Source organism: Antechinus flavipes, chromosome 4, assembly GCF_016432865.1.
Source record: "Antechinus flavipes isolate AdamAnt ecotype Samford, QLD, Australia chromosome 4, AdamAnt_v2, whole genome shotgun sequence".
Lineage (NCBI taxonomy): Eukaryota > Metazoa > Chordata > Mammalia > Dasyuromorphia > Dasyuridae > Antechinus > Antechinus flavipes.
In genome coordinates this window covers 105,397,699-105,413,662 of record NC_067401.1, presented here as the reverse complement: position 1 = coordinate 105,413,662, position 15,964 = coordinate 105,397,699, and the positions used below count along the sequence as shown (strand labels likewise).

At 38.4% G+C, this 15,964-nt stretch overlaps 1 protein-coding gene across 2 annotated transcripts in view; it reads right to left on the bottom strand.

The window, feature by feature from the left end:
- Positions 1-460: 460 nt before the first annotated feature.
- Positions 461-15,964, bottom strand: part of CFAP45 (cilia and flagella associated protein 45) — a 52,864-nt gene continuing 37,360 nt past the window's right edge. For both annotated transcript variants that reach the window (XM_051993691.1, XM_051993692.1), the window contains exons 8-12: positions 14,196-14,342; positions 4,607-4,720; positions 3,590-3,783; positions 1,937-2,161; positions 461-900 (exon numbers count right to left, since the gene is read on the bottom strand). In XM_051993691.1, coding sequence (XP_051849651.1) covers positions 822-900; positions 1,937-2,161; positions 3,590-3,783; positions 4,607-4,720; positions 14,196-14,342 — 759 coding nt within the window. In that variant the 3' untranslated portion in view covers positions 461-821. The remainder of the gene's footprint in view (positions 901-1,936; positions 2,162-3,589; positions 3,784-4,606; positions 4,721-14,195; positions 14,343-15,964) is intronic.

Genomic DNA, 15,964 nt, shown 5'->3' with positions numbered 1-15,964 from the left:
GTAAAGGGAACTGTTTGGGTGAGGGGAGAATGGGGCAGGGTGGGGTGAGGAGCACTGGAGTTCTGGGTGTGCCCTGTTAGGGGGAAAAGGAGGTGGAGGTAATGTTTGTGTTGTGGTATTGCCTGAAGTTGAAAGGGCTCTGGTGAGGAAAGGCTGAGGAAAAAGGAGTCGGGATTCATCCCCTAGATCACAGATGCAGTCTGATTCATGGATATGTACAAAGGGACAGCTCTGCCTCGGGCTATGGCCCCTCCTTCCCGGGCCCTCTGCCCTTCATCCCTCCCATTTCCATCTCAGTGGCAGGAACAACCCGGGAACTCCACAAAGGGAGCATCCTCCTGGAGGAGGCCCTATTGATGACGTTGCAGAGGAATTAAAACTGTGTCAGGATATGGCTGTTCCCCGGCTCCTGCTGGTTCTCTTAACCCACCAAGGCCACAGGTCATTCGCATAGCCCAAAAAGCATTATCATTTTCTTTTAATAGGGATACAGAAAAAAAAAAAAAAGGATATCTGGGTTCCTCGGATGATTATATAGGGGAAGGGGAGGGATACACAGAGAAACATCCCCTTGCCAACAAGCTCTTCTACCTCCCTGAGACCTACTTTACTTGTCTCGGCATTCTCATTGTGGGTACGGAAAATCTTCAGGCCTCAGCCCCACTGAGAGAAAGTCAAGCATGAATCCTAATAAAGGTAAAATAAATCTAATCTCTATTTGTAAACTCTCTGGGTCAGCAGCAATAGTGGAAACCAAGGAACAAAGTCACAGGTAGCCCCTGGCAGGGGTCTAGGGAAAAGTCCATTCGTAGCTCCTTCACTCAGCTCACGGAGGTGGCTGGCAGAATATTGCCTTTTCTCTCTGCCTCAATACAATACTTCTCCGGGAGGCCTGTGGCTCTGCAGAGAGAAAGTCAGAGAGGGTCAACAGGGGGCTAAGAGCAGCAGGAAGGAGCACCTAGAAGGCCCTGGAAAAGGTCAGTCAGTCTATCAGCAAGCACTGAGGGTGCCCTGAGCTCTGGGCTCTGTGCTACGTGCTGGAGATATTAAAAAAGGTAGAAAGATAGTGTCTGCTCTAGGGAAACTCACATTCTAATGGGGGAGACAACATGGAAATATATATGACATATACAGGGCAGATAGAAGGGAATCTTAGAGGGAAGGGCAACAGGGGACAGGTAGAAAGCAAAGACAGAGACCGGGAAAAGGGAAGGTAGCCAGCACAAACTCACAGGCAGGATTAGAAATCCTTTCCTAAGAGGTATCCAGAGAATAAAGTTCTGCATTCCTCCTTTTTGAATTTCAAATTGACGAATACCATAACTATCATAATAATGGGCCCAGTAATTGAAATTATTGGTTTTCTTTATGGATGAGCCCCATTTTTAAGCTGGTGTTACTTGATTTTAACAGTAAAACTGGGGAAACAAGTTTTTGGACTCAGAAGGTATGTGTATGTTCATAAAAACTATTTTTTACTGAGTTTGTGCAAAATCAGCTTGTTTTTAATTTTTTGTTTTTAGGAATAGGAAAAATGGGGAATTTTGAAATTAGGAAAGAACTGCTACTCAAAGTGCAAAAGCAATTATTTTGATAAAATGGACTTTTGTAGATTTAAATAAACATCAGAAAATTTTTTTTAAAAATAAAGTTCTAGAACATCCTAACTCCCATTCCCTCGAATCTCTGAGCTAATTCTCCCTACCCTCCCAGTTTAGGGGAGATTCCTCTACCCCAGGCCATTTCCCCTTCCCTATCTGCCAGTACTTTAGTAATCCCGTCTGTACTTCACACTCTGGGATAACTCCCTATCTCCTTGACCATGGGTTCCAGGATAATGCTCCCTGCCTTCACCTGCTTCCAGATCCAAAGGGATTGCCCCCTCAGCTCCCTGCCCCTCTGGGCCCTGAAAAGCAGGACTGGATGGCAAACCCACCTCAACTCTTCCATCTTCTTCCTCTTGATGTCATCGATGCGCTCACGTCGCTTCTGAGCCTCTTCCTTGAGGCGCCGGCCCTCTTCAAATGTGGCAATCCGCTCCTGCACCTGCTTCTGCTGATTCTCTCGCACCTGACGACGCAACTCATTGGCATGGTGCAGGTTTTCCTTGGCTTTCTTCTCTTCTTCCTCATGTTCCTTCTCAATCTGCAACCGCTGAGCCCTTGGGTTTGGGGGGGAAGCCAAGACAGGGCTCAGCAGAGAAAGGAGCCTGCCACCCGTGGGTGCCCACTCTCTGAGGCAACCATTCTCTACCTGACCCTCTTTACTCATCTCAAACAAATAGCCTATTCATGGACCCCCTTCTCTCAAGACTGTGCTATAATTTTGTGTGCCAGTCCACCAAGGGTTCTTGTCTTTATACATTCATTCATTCAATGAACATTTATTAAGGACCAATTTTGCATAACCCACTGTGCTAGGTGCTAAGGGAAATACAGAAACAATGTTAACATTCTATTGTTTTTTCATGTAATGGAATTAAAATGATTTAGCCAAGGGAGATTGGAGCAGCTGTAATAATAATGTAAATCAGAGAGATTTGGGAAATATGGGTGGGGTCCACCAAAAATGGTATGGCCCTTATAAAGCTTTTTTTAAGCAAAACACGCTTAAAATATTTAAGAGAGGCAATGTACTGTGGTGAATAAAGGATAAATCATAGGGCTCAAGTTCTATATTTGACACATACTGACTAAGTAACCACAGCTAAGTCATTTAAGCTCTTGGTCCCCCTGACAAGAAAGTTACACAGAGTTTGCCAGGTTGCATCCATGAGAGAATTTGAAGACTGAAATAGTTCTTTAGTTCAATATCTAAGACAAGATTTAAATTCAGGTCTTCCTGACTTCAAGTCCTGCATTTTATCCATTTAGCTGACCCTTCTTTATGTCTGACTGAAACCTTTTCTGCTACAATTTCATTCTTTTCCCTCTTATGGAAATAAAGAATCATTGTTGCTTTTCATCTTTGTCAACGCTCTCTCTTTCCAGGGGAATTATTCCAATTCCTTTAACTCCCACAGGTTCTTGACCAAAAAGAATCTTTGTCACCCAGCTAACTCTGAGCAAGCTACTTAATCTCTATCAGCCTTAGTTTCTTCACGTGTAAAATAGAGATAATAACAGCATCAGCCTAACAGGGCTGTGGTAAGGCTCAAATGAGATAATATCTCTAAAGCACTGAGTACAATGCCTGGCAACTAGGAGGCATTTACTTAATAAATGTTTATTCCATCTCCCCTTTCCTCTTTGTAAAATAATTTTAATGACCATCACAAAGAAATAAGGACTAATCTAGACTGATTAGAATCCTCTCAGTGGTGAGAGTACTCTACCCTCAACAACATGGCTCAGTGGGAAGAAAAAAGTATTTGTATTTGGGAAACCTTGGATTCAAATCCTAGATCTTTCACTTACTGCTGGGAAACTCATTGTTTTCTCCAATAAAGGGGTTAGACTAGACAATTCCTAAGGTAATTTGCTCATCTAACTGTAGATGCTCACCCTTCCCTCCATTCCCCCTTAGCTGCCCCCTTTGCTTATTTAATCGGCCTTTGTTATAGCCAGGTGAGGAAGGAAGGCCAAACTACCTGAGGATCCTCTCAAACTCGTCCCGGTCCCGTTGCACCTGCACAGCCAGTGAATGCTCCTTGAAAGCCACCTGTTCCTTCCGAATCTGTTTCATCATCGCCTCAGTTTCTGCTTTCTTCTGGGCACTCTCCTTCTCTTTCTGGCGCCATTCTCGTTCTGCCATTTCTTGATTGCGCCTGGCCCGCAGAGCATCCTGGCAGGAGAAAAAGAGCTCAATGAGGGTGGGGGCCCTGCCAGATAATTGAGGGGGGCACTTAAAAATTCTAAATCTACCCAATTGAAACCAAGAGAAGGCAGGGCAGGTTAGGGTGCTTAAGGGGACAAGTCTCCCTAAACAACCCTCTTCATCCCAAAGACATCTAGAAGAAGCTTCCTCAAAGAACTCTGCGATTGACACCCCCTGCTCAATCTTCCACCCCTTCCCTAAATAAATGAGTGGTAAATTAATCCTTTAGAGATCACCAGTTTATGATCTTCCCATTACTCTTCTGCTTTGAGAAACCCAAAAATTTCTCTAGCAACAAGAGATTCTAGGAAAGAATAGATGACATTTAATGATCAGAAAGTAACTTAAGAGACTATCTTATCCATTTTCCACCCCAAAGTTATTCCAATTTGAAAATACTATTAATGAAGGCATCCAGTCTCCCTTGGTGACCTATTTGAGAAGTTGATATTCTGCCATCAGAAAGTGATTAATGTGTTGCCTGTTTCTCAGGGGCTGTGACTCCTGATTTTTAGAGGGGGAATACATCTCACAGAAGGTACTATACAGATATATGTGTATATATTTGTGTGTGTACATATGGGAATATATATCTTATTCAATATATGTGTGTGCATGTGGGAATATATATCCCCCAAATATTTCTTATTCAACCACTACCCCTGTAGGCAGATCCTCCTAAGCTCCTATATTGGTAAAGTATGCAGAAAACTTGGAGTCTCTTCTGTTAGGCCTTTCCCTGAAGTCCATATCATAGGCTACCCGAGGAATAACCTGGAGGGGAAGATACCTGCTCGGCTTGGTAGTCCTGGGCTTTCTCTTGCATGGCCCTCAGCCGAGCAGTCTCTTTGTCTTTTTCCTTTCGGATTTTTTCTTGCTCAGCTTCAAACTCTGATTCTCGGACCTAAAAGAGAGAAAAAGCCAAGGGAAACAAGACATACTACAACCTTGGTCTGTCAGACAACCATGAAACCCCTACCCCCAGATGTGAATCTTCCAGTCTTCCGGGGGCACTTCTTCTTTCTTTACTGGAAAAGCAATGAAAGAACTGGCTTATCTTTTCTATCACTTGATTTTCCCATAGGGCAATTCCATCTTGTTTAAGAAACAGACAGATATGTTAGCAATCAAAACAGCAGTCTTTACCAGGTGCTCATGCTATAAAAGTGGACAAATATCTATTCCCAAGGCCATCTCCCCAGGGCTGCTCCTCTTAAGCTGGTAAAGCACAATCTCCCGACAGAGAATTCCCTTAGCCCCGGTATTCTACGTTGACAGATCTCTGCGAATATCCTTATGTCCATATTTTTGTGTCTTACCATATTTAAGTCAGAATTCTTTTAAATTTGCTATTTCCTGTAGCACCTAATTAGTGCTTTGCCCCTCAACTGGTGTTCACAAATGGTGTTGGTCAATGACTGATGATTCCTAGGAGTATTCTGAGGTTTGGAGAAAGCGACTACCAAATACCCAAATGTCACTAACCTGTCCAAAGTCCTGTGAATGAATGACTCAATCAGTCAAACATTCTGTAAGTTCTTACCATTTGCAAAGTACCATGCTAAGTACACTGGGGGATATAAATTAAAAAACAAGGCAACCTTTGCTTTCACAGAGCTTACATTATGTAATAGGGGAATCAACATATATAGTAGGTTTCCACTGCATCAGATGGAAGGATCCCACAGTTCTCAATATGCAGAAGCAAATGAGATATTAATGCCTCTTTTTTAATGTCACTCCCACTGATAAATTCATGTAAGTGTCTGACATAGAATGACCATACAGTGGCAAGGACCTTGATGGCAGGAACACTCCTTTCAATAGATTTGAGTGTGAGTGGGCTTGTGCCCATCTGTATCAGCATCTCCTCCCCTAAGTGTCTATCTTCGGTAATGAGAGAATCCAATTCAGTTCCAATTGATCAGTGATGAACAGGACCAGCTAGACCCAGCAAAAGAATTCTGATAAACAAGTGTGGAGTACTTGCATTTTTGTTTTTCTTCCCAGGTTATTTTTACCTTTTAAAATTCAATTTTTCTTGTGCAACAAGAGAAATGTATAAATATGTACACATGTATTGTATTTAAGATATATGTTAACATATTTAACATGTATGAGACTGCCTGCCATCTAGGGGAGGTGTTGGAGGGCAGGAAGGGAAAAGTTGTAACAGAAGTGTTTGCAAGGATCAATGTTGAAAAAATTACCCATGCATATATGTCAATAAAAAGCTATTTAAAAAAAAAAAAAGATCTACTCCCCTAATCCATTTTGATCTAGGTACTGATTTTAAGTCCTCCTAGCAATCTCAATAAAGAAATCATATTTTTCTTATGCAGCAAGATAATTGTATCAATATATATATATACATATATTAGATTTAACATGTATTTTAACATGTTTAACATATATTGGATTACTTACAATCTAGGGGAAGGGGTGGGAGGAAGGAAGGGAAATTTTGGAACATAAGGTTTTTTACCCATGCATATGTTTTGAAAATAAAAAGCTTTAATAAAAAAATAAAGAAATCATATTGTGACTTGGATGATACATGCCATCTGTACTGTTCTAGATCAGAAAAAATTCTGTGATTAACAACTACTTAAGATGAGCTCCAAAGACAGCAGCGTGTATATGGATGTGTGTTTTCCTGTGAGACCCAAAGAGCATATTTATATCTATATGTCCCTTTGTTTTGCCAGTCTATATGCCTTCAACCTCTTCCACAATTCCACCTGTTTCCCCACCTTCTTAAAACATAGCAACAAGAGTCACAGGCAATGAAAATGGTGGAAAGATCTATGTACTTGAAGTTAGAAGTCCTGGATTCAAGTTTAAATTCTAATATTTATTAGCCCTGTGACTACAAGCAAATAATTTAAGTTATTTCATTTTCAATTACCTCATCCATGAAATTAGAATAATAGCTAACCATGTTTAACATATATTAGACTACTTGCCATCTAGGGGAGGAGGGTGGGAGAAGGGAGGTAGGAACTGGAACACAAGGTTTTGCAAGGGCTAATATTGCAGAATTATCTATGTACATGTTTTTAAAAATAAAAACCTTTCATAAAAAATAATAGAATAATAGCTAGCATTTATACAGCACCTATGGGATACCAGGTACTATGTTAAGCATTTTATAATTACTATCACATTTGATCCTCACAACAATCCTGAGAGCAGGTGCTATTATTATCCCCACTTTATAGATGAGGAAACTGAAGCAGACAGAGGCTAACTGTCTTAATCAGGATCACACAGCTAAGCAATCAGTCCACAAGTATTTATTAGGCACATCCTATGTACCAGACATTGTGTCAAATGTTGGGCATTCAAAGAAAGTTGTAAAAGACAATCCCTGTTCTCAAGGGGCACACGCTCATGCAAACAAATTATACAAGGTAGATTGGGAATAATCAACAAAAGAAAGATGCTAGTATTTAAGGAAGATTAGGAGAGATTTCTTGTAGAAGGCAGGATTTTAGCTGAGACTTGAAGGAAGCCAGAAATGTTAGGAAGAAGAGACACAAAGTTCTCCAGATAATACAGACAACCAGTGAAAATGCCCTGAATCAGGAAAAGGAGAGCATGGGTCAAGGTACAGCATGGAGATTGCACTGGATTGCACAATCAAGGCTTAAGAAACCAGGAAAGATAGGAAGGGGTACTAGTAGGAAGTTAGTATCTGAGTATCACCTACCTTAAAGTATTATTACCAAGAAAATCTCTTTTAAACTATAAAGTGTTACATGAATGGAGGCTACTCTTGCTATTGTGTTTTTTACAAGTGTTCTACTTTTTCTTGCTCGAGACCAGGATTAGTTCCTTATTGCCCACAGCTGTCAAATCCAGACTCAATATAACTTCCAAGTCTTCTTACCAAGTGTTTCTACCCTTGTACATCTCACCACCTACAAGTCTCAATACTACTGACTTTAAATTTGATTTTAGGCAAACATGTCTATTAGCTCAAGCATCCTTCCCATCTCTCTATATGCAAGTCAAACACTGCTACTTCTGAGACGTCATAAAAAACATTCATTCATTCATACAATATTTACAGAGCACCAAGCCTGGTCAGGAAGCCTCATCTTCCTGAATTCAAATCTAGCTTCAGATTAGTGGTGTGACCTTGGGCAAGCCATTTAATCCTGTTTGCTCCCTTTCCTCAAGCCATAAAACGAGCTGGAGAAGGAAATGTCCAGACATTCCAATATTTTTGCCAAGAAAACTAGTCACAATATTTACCATGTGCCTAGCCCTGTGCTAGGTACTATCACAATATAATTAAGTATATACATAGCATGTGGTTTTTCTCCTTCAAGGGACTTATTGCATACCTTCCACAAATACATGTCTCTCCCTCCCTTCTTTCCAAGTCTTGATCACAATTCACCATCATGCAGTCTTACTGGAATGATCTCTGCCCTGACTGCTTCCATTCTTCATTCCCTTTTTCTTTAGAATTTCTATGCATTTTAATACACTATATTAAATTATATCAATCTGTATTTCCTTATGTTTCTTTGAGAGGATTGTCCTGCCCATATGTCATATGCTTCTTATGAGAACCCTATGTTCTCTGAATCTTTTATTTTTCCATAGCACCTAATACAAAATTCAGTACATAAAGCATGTTACCAAGGTGATGGAAGGATGCTGACAGTCTCGGGAGGGAGAAGGAATGAAGATGTCTATACCTTATAGAAGCACTGTGGCATAGGGGAAATTCCAGGATTTGGAATCAGAAAACCCAAGTTCAAATTTTATTTCTGTTCTAACCTATGTGACTTTCACCAATCTGGTTCTCAGTTTCTTCATCTGAAAATAAGGGATATGGATTAATTGATCTTCTAAGACATCTCCCAGCACTAAATCCTATGCTCTTACCCAAGTCAAAGCTGTATGGGAAAGTAATATACCATCACATATCAATTACCAAGATCAGTAGGGGATAAAGTCAATATTCAAAGGGATTATGTAAGTATTTCCTTCATTGATACAGAACACTACCTATTCATTTTTGCCCATCCGGGTTCTGCAGAAGTTTATCACTGTGGGGGAAGGAAAGAAAGGGAATGGACAGAAGGGTGTCCAGTGAGCATGGGAGGAGCAGACTACCTCCTATTTTCTATCTTCATGAGAATATCTATCATATATTTACCATATTCTCACTCCAGGGGCATCCCATCTTCCTTTTTAACCCTAAATTTTCCTGGTGATATTCTTTAATCCTTATATCCTTGACTAGAGAGGCAGTGTGGAATTGAACACAAAGAACCACCTTCAGTGCCAGAAAGTTCCTCCTCTGATGCACACTATGTGAACCTGGGCAGATCTTTCAACCTTTTTTGGTTTGTTGGGTTGATTTTTTGGTTTGGCGTTTTTGCAAGGCAAGTGGGGTTAGGTGACTCACATGGCTAGTAAGTGTTAAGTGTCTGAGACTGGATTTGAACTCAGATCCTCCTGATTTCAGGGTCAGTGCTCTATTCACTTTGTCTTTCAACCTTTTTTGTCACTCAAGGCAGAGAATTTGTAGACAATTGTTCATAGAATCCCTTGTTGATCAGTTGTTGATGGAGTCCCTTCACCTCAGAATTCCCTTTATCAATGGCATTCCAGATCTAGTTCCTCTTTCTTATTCCAGGTCTTTTTTTTTAATTTTTATTTAATAATTACTTTATATTGACAGAATCCATGCCAGGGTAATTTTTTTTACAACATTATCCCTTGCACTCATTTCTGTTCCAATTTTTCCCCTCCCTCCCTCCACCCCCTCCCCTAGATGGCAAGCAGTCCTATATATGTTGGATATGTTGCAGTATATCCTAGATACAATATATGTTTGCAGAACCTAACAGTTCTCTTGTTGCACAGGGAGAATTGGATTCAGAAGGTATAAATAACCCGGGAAGAAAAACAAAAATGCAGATAGTACACATTCGTTTCCCAGTGTTCTTTCTTTGGGTGTAGCTGCTTTTGTCCGTCATTTATCAATTGAAACTCAGGTCTCTTTGTCAAAGAAATCCACTTCCATCAAAATATGTCCTCATACAATATCGTTGTCGAAGTGTATAATGATCTCCTGGTTCTGCTCATTTCACTTAGCATCAGTTCATGTAAGTCTCGCCAGTCCTCTCTGTATTCATCCTGCTGGTCATTTCTTACAGAACAATAATATTCCATAACATTTATATACCACAATTTACCCAGCCATTCTCCAATTGATGGGCATCCATTCATTTTCCAGTTTCTAGCCATTACAAATAGGGCTGCTACAAACATTTTGGCACATACAGGTCCCTTTCCCTTCTTTAGTATTTCTTTGGGATATAAGCCCAATAGAAACACTGCTGGGTCAAAGGGTATGCACAATTTGATAACTTTTTGGGCATAATTCCAGATTGCTCTCCAGAATGGTTGGATTCGTTCACAACTCCACCAACAATGCATTAGTGTCCCAGTTTTCCCGCATCCCCTCCAACATTCATCATTATTTTTTCCTGTCATCTTAGCCAATCTGACAGGTGTGTAGTATTCCAGGTCATTTTTGAAGATTCTTTTATGCTATATTTTGCAGCCTGCTCATTCCCAACATTATGCCTCTCCATTGCCCTCTGCTGCTACTCATTTTTAATTCTCTTAGAGATAGGAATGTTTTATAATTTGCAGCCACACAAGTAACTATTGGTATTTTAAAAAATTAGTATTTGTTTCAGGGAAAAGTCTGGGGTCATTAAAGAATCTTTGCAATTTGTCAAAACAGAGTCCTCTCTCCCGTTCCTTTTTAATTTTGAGTCCAACTTGTCTTTCTTTGTATTGTCTTCCCATATATATGTAAGGGGTTAGAAGGGAGAATAGCTTCCCCAAACCACAGCTCAGTGGATAAAGTCTATAAGGTATAATTATAGATGACAAGATGTAGTATGTTAACACTTTTTGTTTCCTTAAGAAACAGAACATTTCTATGCTGGAATTAATGGAACCTTGACCAATGGGGGAAAAAATGATCATGTCCCTGGAGAATTTAAATAGTTAAGCCTGTCAACAGCACCAGTAATAGTTATAGCAGGAGCCCATAACTCAGAAGAGTTCAAAGACATCATTGAAAAAACAATGGCACAAAAAAACCAGACTATATAGATAAGTATGTGTCTCCCTACCTAATATTTATGAACAGAAGGTCATTGAACAAGGTTATATCTGTTGCTAAAGTTCTTAATAGATCTTGAAGTACAGATGGGAGAAACCTTGTTAAGAGAAAACCTTTAAGGGAGCATTTTCTTTACCAAATCAAAATTTTAAAAGAGAATCAATGAAAAAGTCCAATAGGACCTTTTATTCTTTATTATCAAATTGAGTGAGAGTGGATTGGTGGTCTCCTGTGGATATTAGACTTTAAAAAGTCTTCCTGTAGTAACCCTCATCATGTGTACATGTCTCATAAAAATTTCACATGAAAAGTAAGTATAGTGGGCAAAGTCAGCATATAGTTCAATAGTTATTGATGTTTTCTCAGTTATTTTTTTCAAGTACTGAGATCTGACATTCTCCCACACACATCTGTGACATCTTTGCACTCAAATACCTTGTGAATTGATCCTTCCACACCTTTACAACAGTGCTGCCTCTAGCACAGACCTCCTTGATGTATCTCCAGCACAGACCTCCTCCACCTTCTTTCTCTTTGATGCCATTTCTAATTCCTTCACAAACACATCCCAGGTTGTGATACTAAGTGCAAGTATGATGATTCTACTATCTTTGATGATGAAAAGAAGTTGATTGTAAAAATCTTTGCAAATCTTTTCCATCTTTTTTTTATTTGTTACACTTCTTTCATTTTCATCTTTATATGTCCCCAAGATGAATCTTTTTATCTGATTGTTTTGACAAATTTTCTTTAAATTGATTTTGCCCATTGGGGTTTTTCTCAGTTTTAATGAGGTGACTGCTCATCATCTTCCATCTTTCTTCTTTATAATATTGTACAAATATGTTTATTTTCTAAACCCATGTTGCTTTTGGCTGACAATCTTCCTTACTGAGCAAATAAGTTACTTTTGTTAAATAAGATGCTTTTTTTAGCTCTTTTGGTCCCCTTTTTATGACAACTGATTTCAGCATATAAACATTTAAGCACTGTGCCAGGTACTATGCTAAGCATTGGGCACATAAAGAAAGACAAAACATTGTCTCTGCCCTCAAGAACTTCACTGTCTAATGAAGGAGACAACTTATATTATAAAAAAGCTATATCCAGATTATATTGGAAATAATCAACACTGATTGCCATCTGGGGGAGAGGGTGGAGGGAGGGAGGGGAAAAATCGGAACAGAAGGGAGTGCAAGGGATAATATTGTAAAAAATTACCCTGGCATGGGTTCTGTCAATAAAAAGTTATTTAAAAAAAAACATTAAAAAAAAAAGAAAGACTCAACAGAAGAAAAGAATTAGAATTACCTGTAAGAAAGTATTATAGTCTGTGTCTGTCCTTTCTATTAACCATTTCCTGGGATATGAATAGTTGACAATTAATTTGGCTAGGTAAGGATTAAGCTATTTCAATTGCACACCACATCTTTTTCTAACTTCTTTTTTTCTGTTTGCATTGATTTTTATCTTTGTTCTAAAATATATCAGTAGTTTGTTTATAAATATTAGGTTTAAAAAAAAAGTATCCTCACATGAGTAATGCCTTTTCCTATCAGTTAAAACTTAATCAGTTTTCTTTTATTGATGTTTTTCAGTGTTCTCCTTGCCTACTATCTATTAATGATTCTTTTTGTGAAGAAAATATTCACAAAGGTCAAGCTTCTTTGTAGTCTATAAATCTTTGATCTCTCAATTGTTATTTTCAATCCATATTTTCAAATATATTTCTTACCACCATTACATATTCCTATCTCTGCACTGATGTCACCAAATATCGAGAATAAACTAATTTAGTGGGATGATCTCATTTAATTATTGGTAAATTTCTTTATCCCTCATCCGATGAAAAATATGTTAGTGCAAAAGGGAAATCATTTTTATGGAGCTCTCTTTGCCAATGCTTATATTGATGTCAATCTCACATTAAAAACTGAATTTTTTGTTGTATTCTGGTCATCATAAGATCTTACCATCTTCCTGTGTGAGTTTAATTTATCTGAGCTCTCTCAGTTCCTCAAGTATGGTCCTGGAAACAAACTGGGTCTGCTTTTTGAAGACTAGTCTGTCTAAGTATGTGGAGGATTATCACAAAGAGATGGGCCCTAGTCATGTGTTTTGGTCATGATAACCATGAAACAAACAATAAAAATCCCTCACGAACCTTTCATTTCATGCTGCCTCCTTCTCCACAGTGACTATGGCAGCAGGATGGAAAAGCAAGCAGAGGATACTAAGAGTCACACAATTTTTAGGCTATCTTATAAACTTTACCTTGGCCACTGATATTTCACACGTGAGACTGAAGTTCAGTGACCAGCAAATGGACCTTCTACTAGAGGAACAGAATTATATCAGTATCGACATACTTGCTAAAAACAAAATTAGAAAGAAAGGGAAAACAATGCAGATAATGGAATGAATGGCTTACATATTCTCCTTGGAAACGCAAATATCATCGGAGTCAGTGTCACCAGTTTTATTACATGCTCAAAGGCAGCAAGAAAAATTCCATGGAACATTTGGTCATCTTGTACTGTAGGATTCAGTAAACTCAGGGGAATTAAAAAAGAATTACAAGGAATTTTCTAAACCTAAATGGGATAGCAATTATAGACAAGGGACTATGTATCCTTTGGATAGTAAAAAAAATAAATATATCCATGGATGCCTTCAGGTTCTATATTCTCAAAAGAAAGTAAAAAAAAAAAAATCACATCAAAAGTCTCAACCACTGTGAATCCCTCACTGCCTCCCAATTTAATCTCCTCATTCGAGTTACTCATAAGAAAGTGACCAACTTACCTGATTTTCTCTAATATTCTATTTTCCCTACCACTCTTTGTTAATAAGCAATTGGACCATCTAAAATGGTAGGAGAACTAATGTAGTCTCTACAAAATTGATTCCTACAGAGTAAAGAAATGGCTATCTCCTATTTGGAAGGTTCTTAGCTCTTCTGCTAACTTGCCCTCCTGAAACAGGATTGTCATAACTGTTCCTGATAAAAAGTTACAAGTTGTTCTCATAAATCATACCCCTTCACTACCATCATTTCACCAGCCTTTAACTCTTAATACTGTCTATTATGCTCCCTTAATTTCAGATAAGCAAACCTACTTGCCATCCCCTTCATATAACTCACCCATTCCCACCTTTAGCCTTCCCCTAGCTCTGTTTCTTCTTGTCCCTACCCAGGGCCCTGTTCCCTCACCAATTTCTTCTTGGTGAACTCCATCACTATCTGGTCTGCAAGTTTCTCCTGGTTCAGCAAGTCCTCCTTTCGCTTCTGGTTTTCATCATTGATGCGCTTGATCTCAGCCTGCATCCTGAGCTTATCCTGGTGCCTTTGTTCCATATCCTTCCAGAGAGAGAGAAAAACAGCATGATATAGAAATAAGAAACACACATTAATGTGTGTGTGTTTATATGTATATATAAATGCATAGATATATACAAATACACATATATACACACATATAGAAATACAAATATACACCCATATGCCTGGAGTCAGGAAAGCTCATCTTCCTGATTTCCACTCTGTCCTCAGACCCTTACTAGCTGGGTGACTCTGGGTAAGTTACTTAACCTGTTTGCCTCAGTTTCCTCATCTGTAAAATGAGCTAGAGAAGGAAATGGCAAACTACTGCAGTATTTTTGCCAAGGAAACTCAGAAAACTCAGTCATACAAAGAGTGATATATGGACTGAAACAACAAAAAATATATTTGTGTATTTGTATGCATACACATATATAAATATACATATAAATTAAATTTTTATGTTATTATATGTGTATTGTGTACCATTTACATATATGTTACATATGTATATATATTTAGTACGTATATAGTAATCAATTTAAAATAAAGAGAAAAGCAACTGAATGGGGAGAAATGTTCATAGTAAATACGTCATATGGAGGTTTGGTTCCCAGAATAGATAGGACATTGATAGATTGAATTTTTTAAAAATAAATAAGTATCTTATCTCCTACAAGATAACTTCTTTAAACTACTTTGGGATATGAATGGCTTATTGGTCTAAGGTTCCATAGTCAGTCAGGAGCAGAACCAAGACTAGAAGAAGAACTAAGATCTCCAGATTTCTGGTCTAATGTTTTTTTCCCTGGTACTAAGACAGCTTTCTCCTCATTTGGCCACTAACTATATAACTTTGGTAAATACACATAGCTCAGTTTCCTCCTCCCTCTCTCCAAGGGCAGAATGGATTCAGTGATCTCTAAGACACTTTATATCTCTAAAGATGTTATTATAGGACAAAGTCCCCATGAATTCACCACTAGGACAGTATCTTTCTGATATGTCTCACAATGGTAGAAAATAGATGTAGTCACCAACAGGAAGCCTCCAAATAGTGGAACGATTTCTAGCTGTTCAGAGTAGTTCTTAATGGCATCCTCCCCTTGCCCCCTCTCAATAATGTCTTCATTCAGGGGTACATTTTTCAATGAAAGTGAATTAAATTTAAGTTAAAGTGTCAATCAGTATGTCAACCTGAGGGGTCTCTCGGGAAGTATCATTAGAGTTTTACTGAACATTTTTATCAATGATTTGAATGAAGACGAAAATGGGATATTCATCTAATTTACAAGTCACATAAAGCCATAAAGGATAACTAAATTGGCAGAAAAAACCTACTAAAACTAGAGTAAAAAGATTCAAGTTTGAGCCTCAGCTTCAACTCTTACATAGATATGTAACCATGAGCATAGTGCTTAATTAATATCAGAGTCTCCCTCTTCTCATCTGTAAAATGGTCATATTTACACTATTCATCTGAAAATATTATTGTGAGGAAAACACCCACAGAAATCTTAAAAGTGATTTATGTGGAAGTTATTATCATTATTATTATTATAAGCATGTTAGGCAACAAACATAATCAGGATCCAAATAATCTTGACAGGCAAGAATTTAATGAGATCATTTTTATCTTTATTAATAAACTTCAAACACTA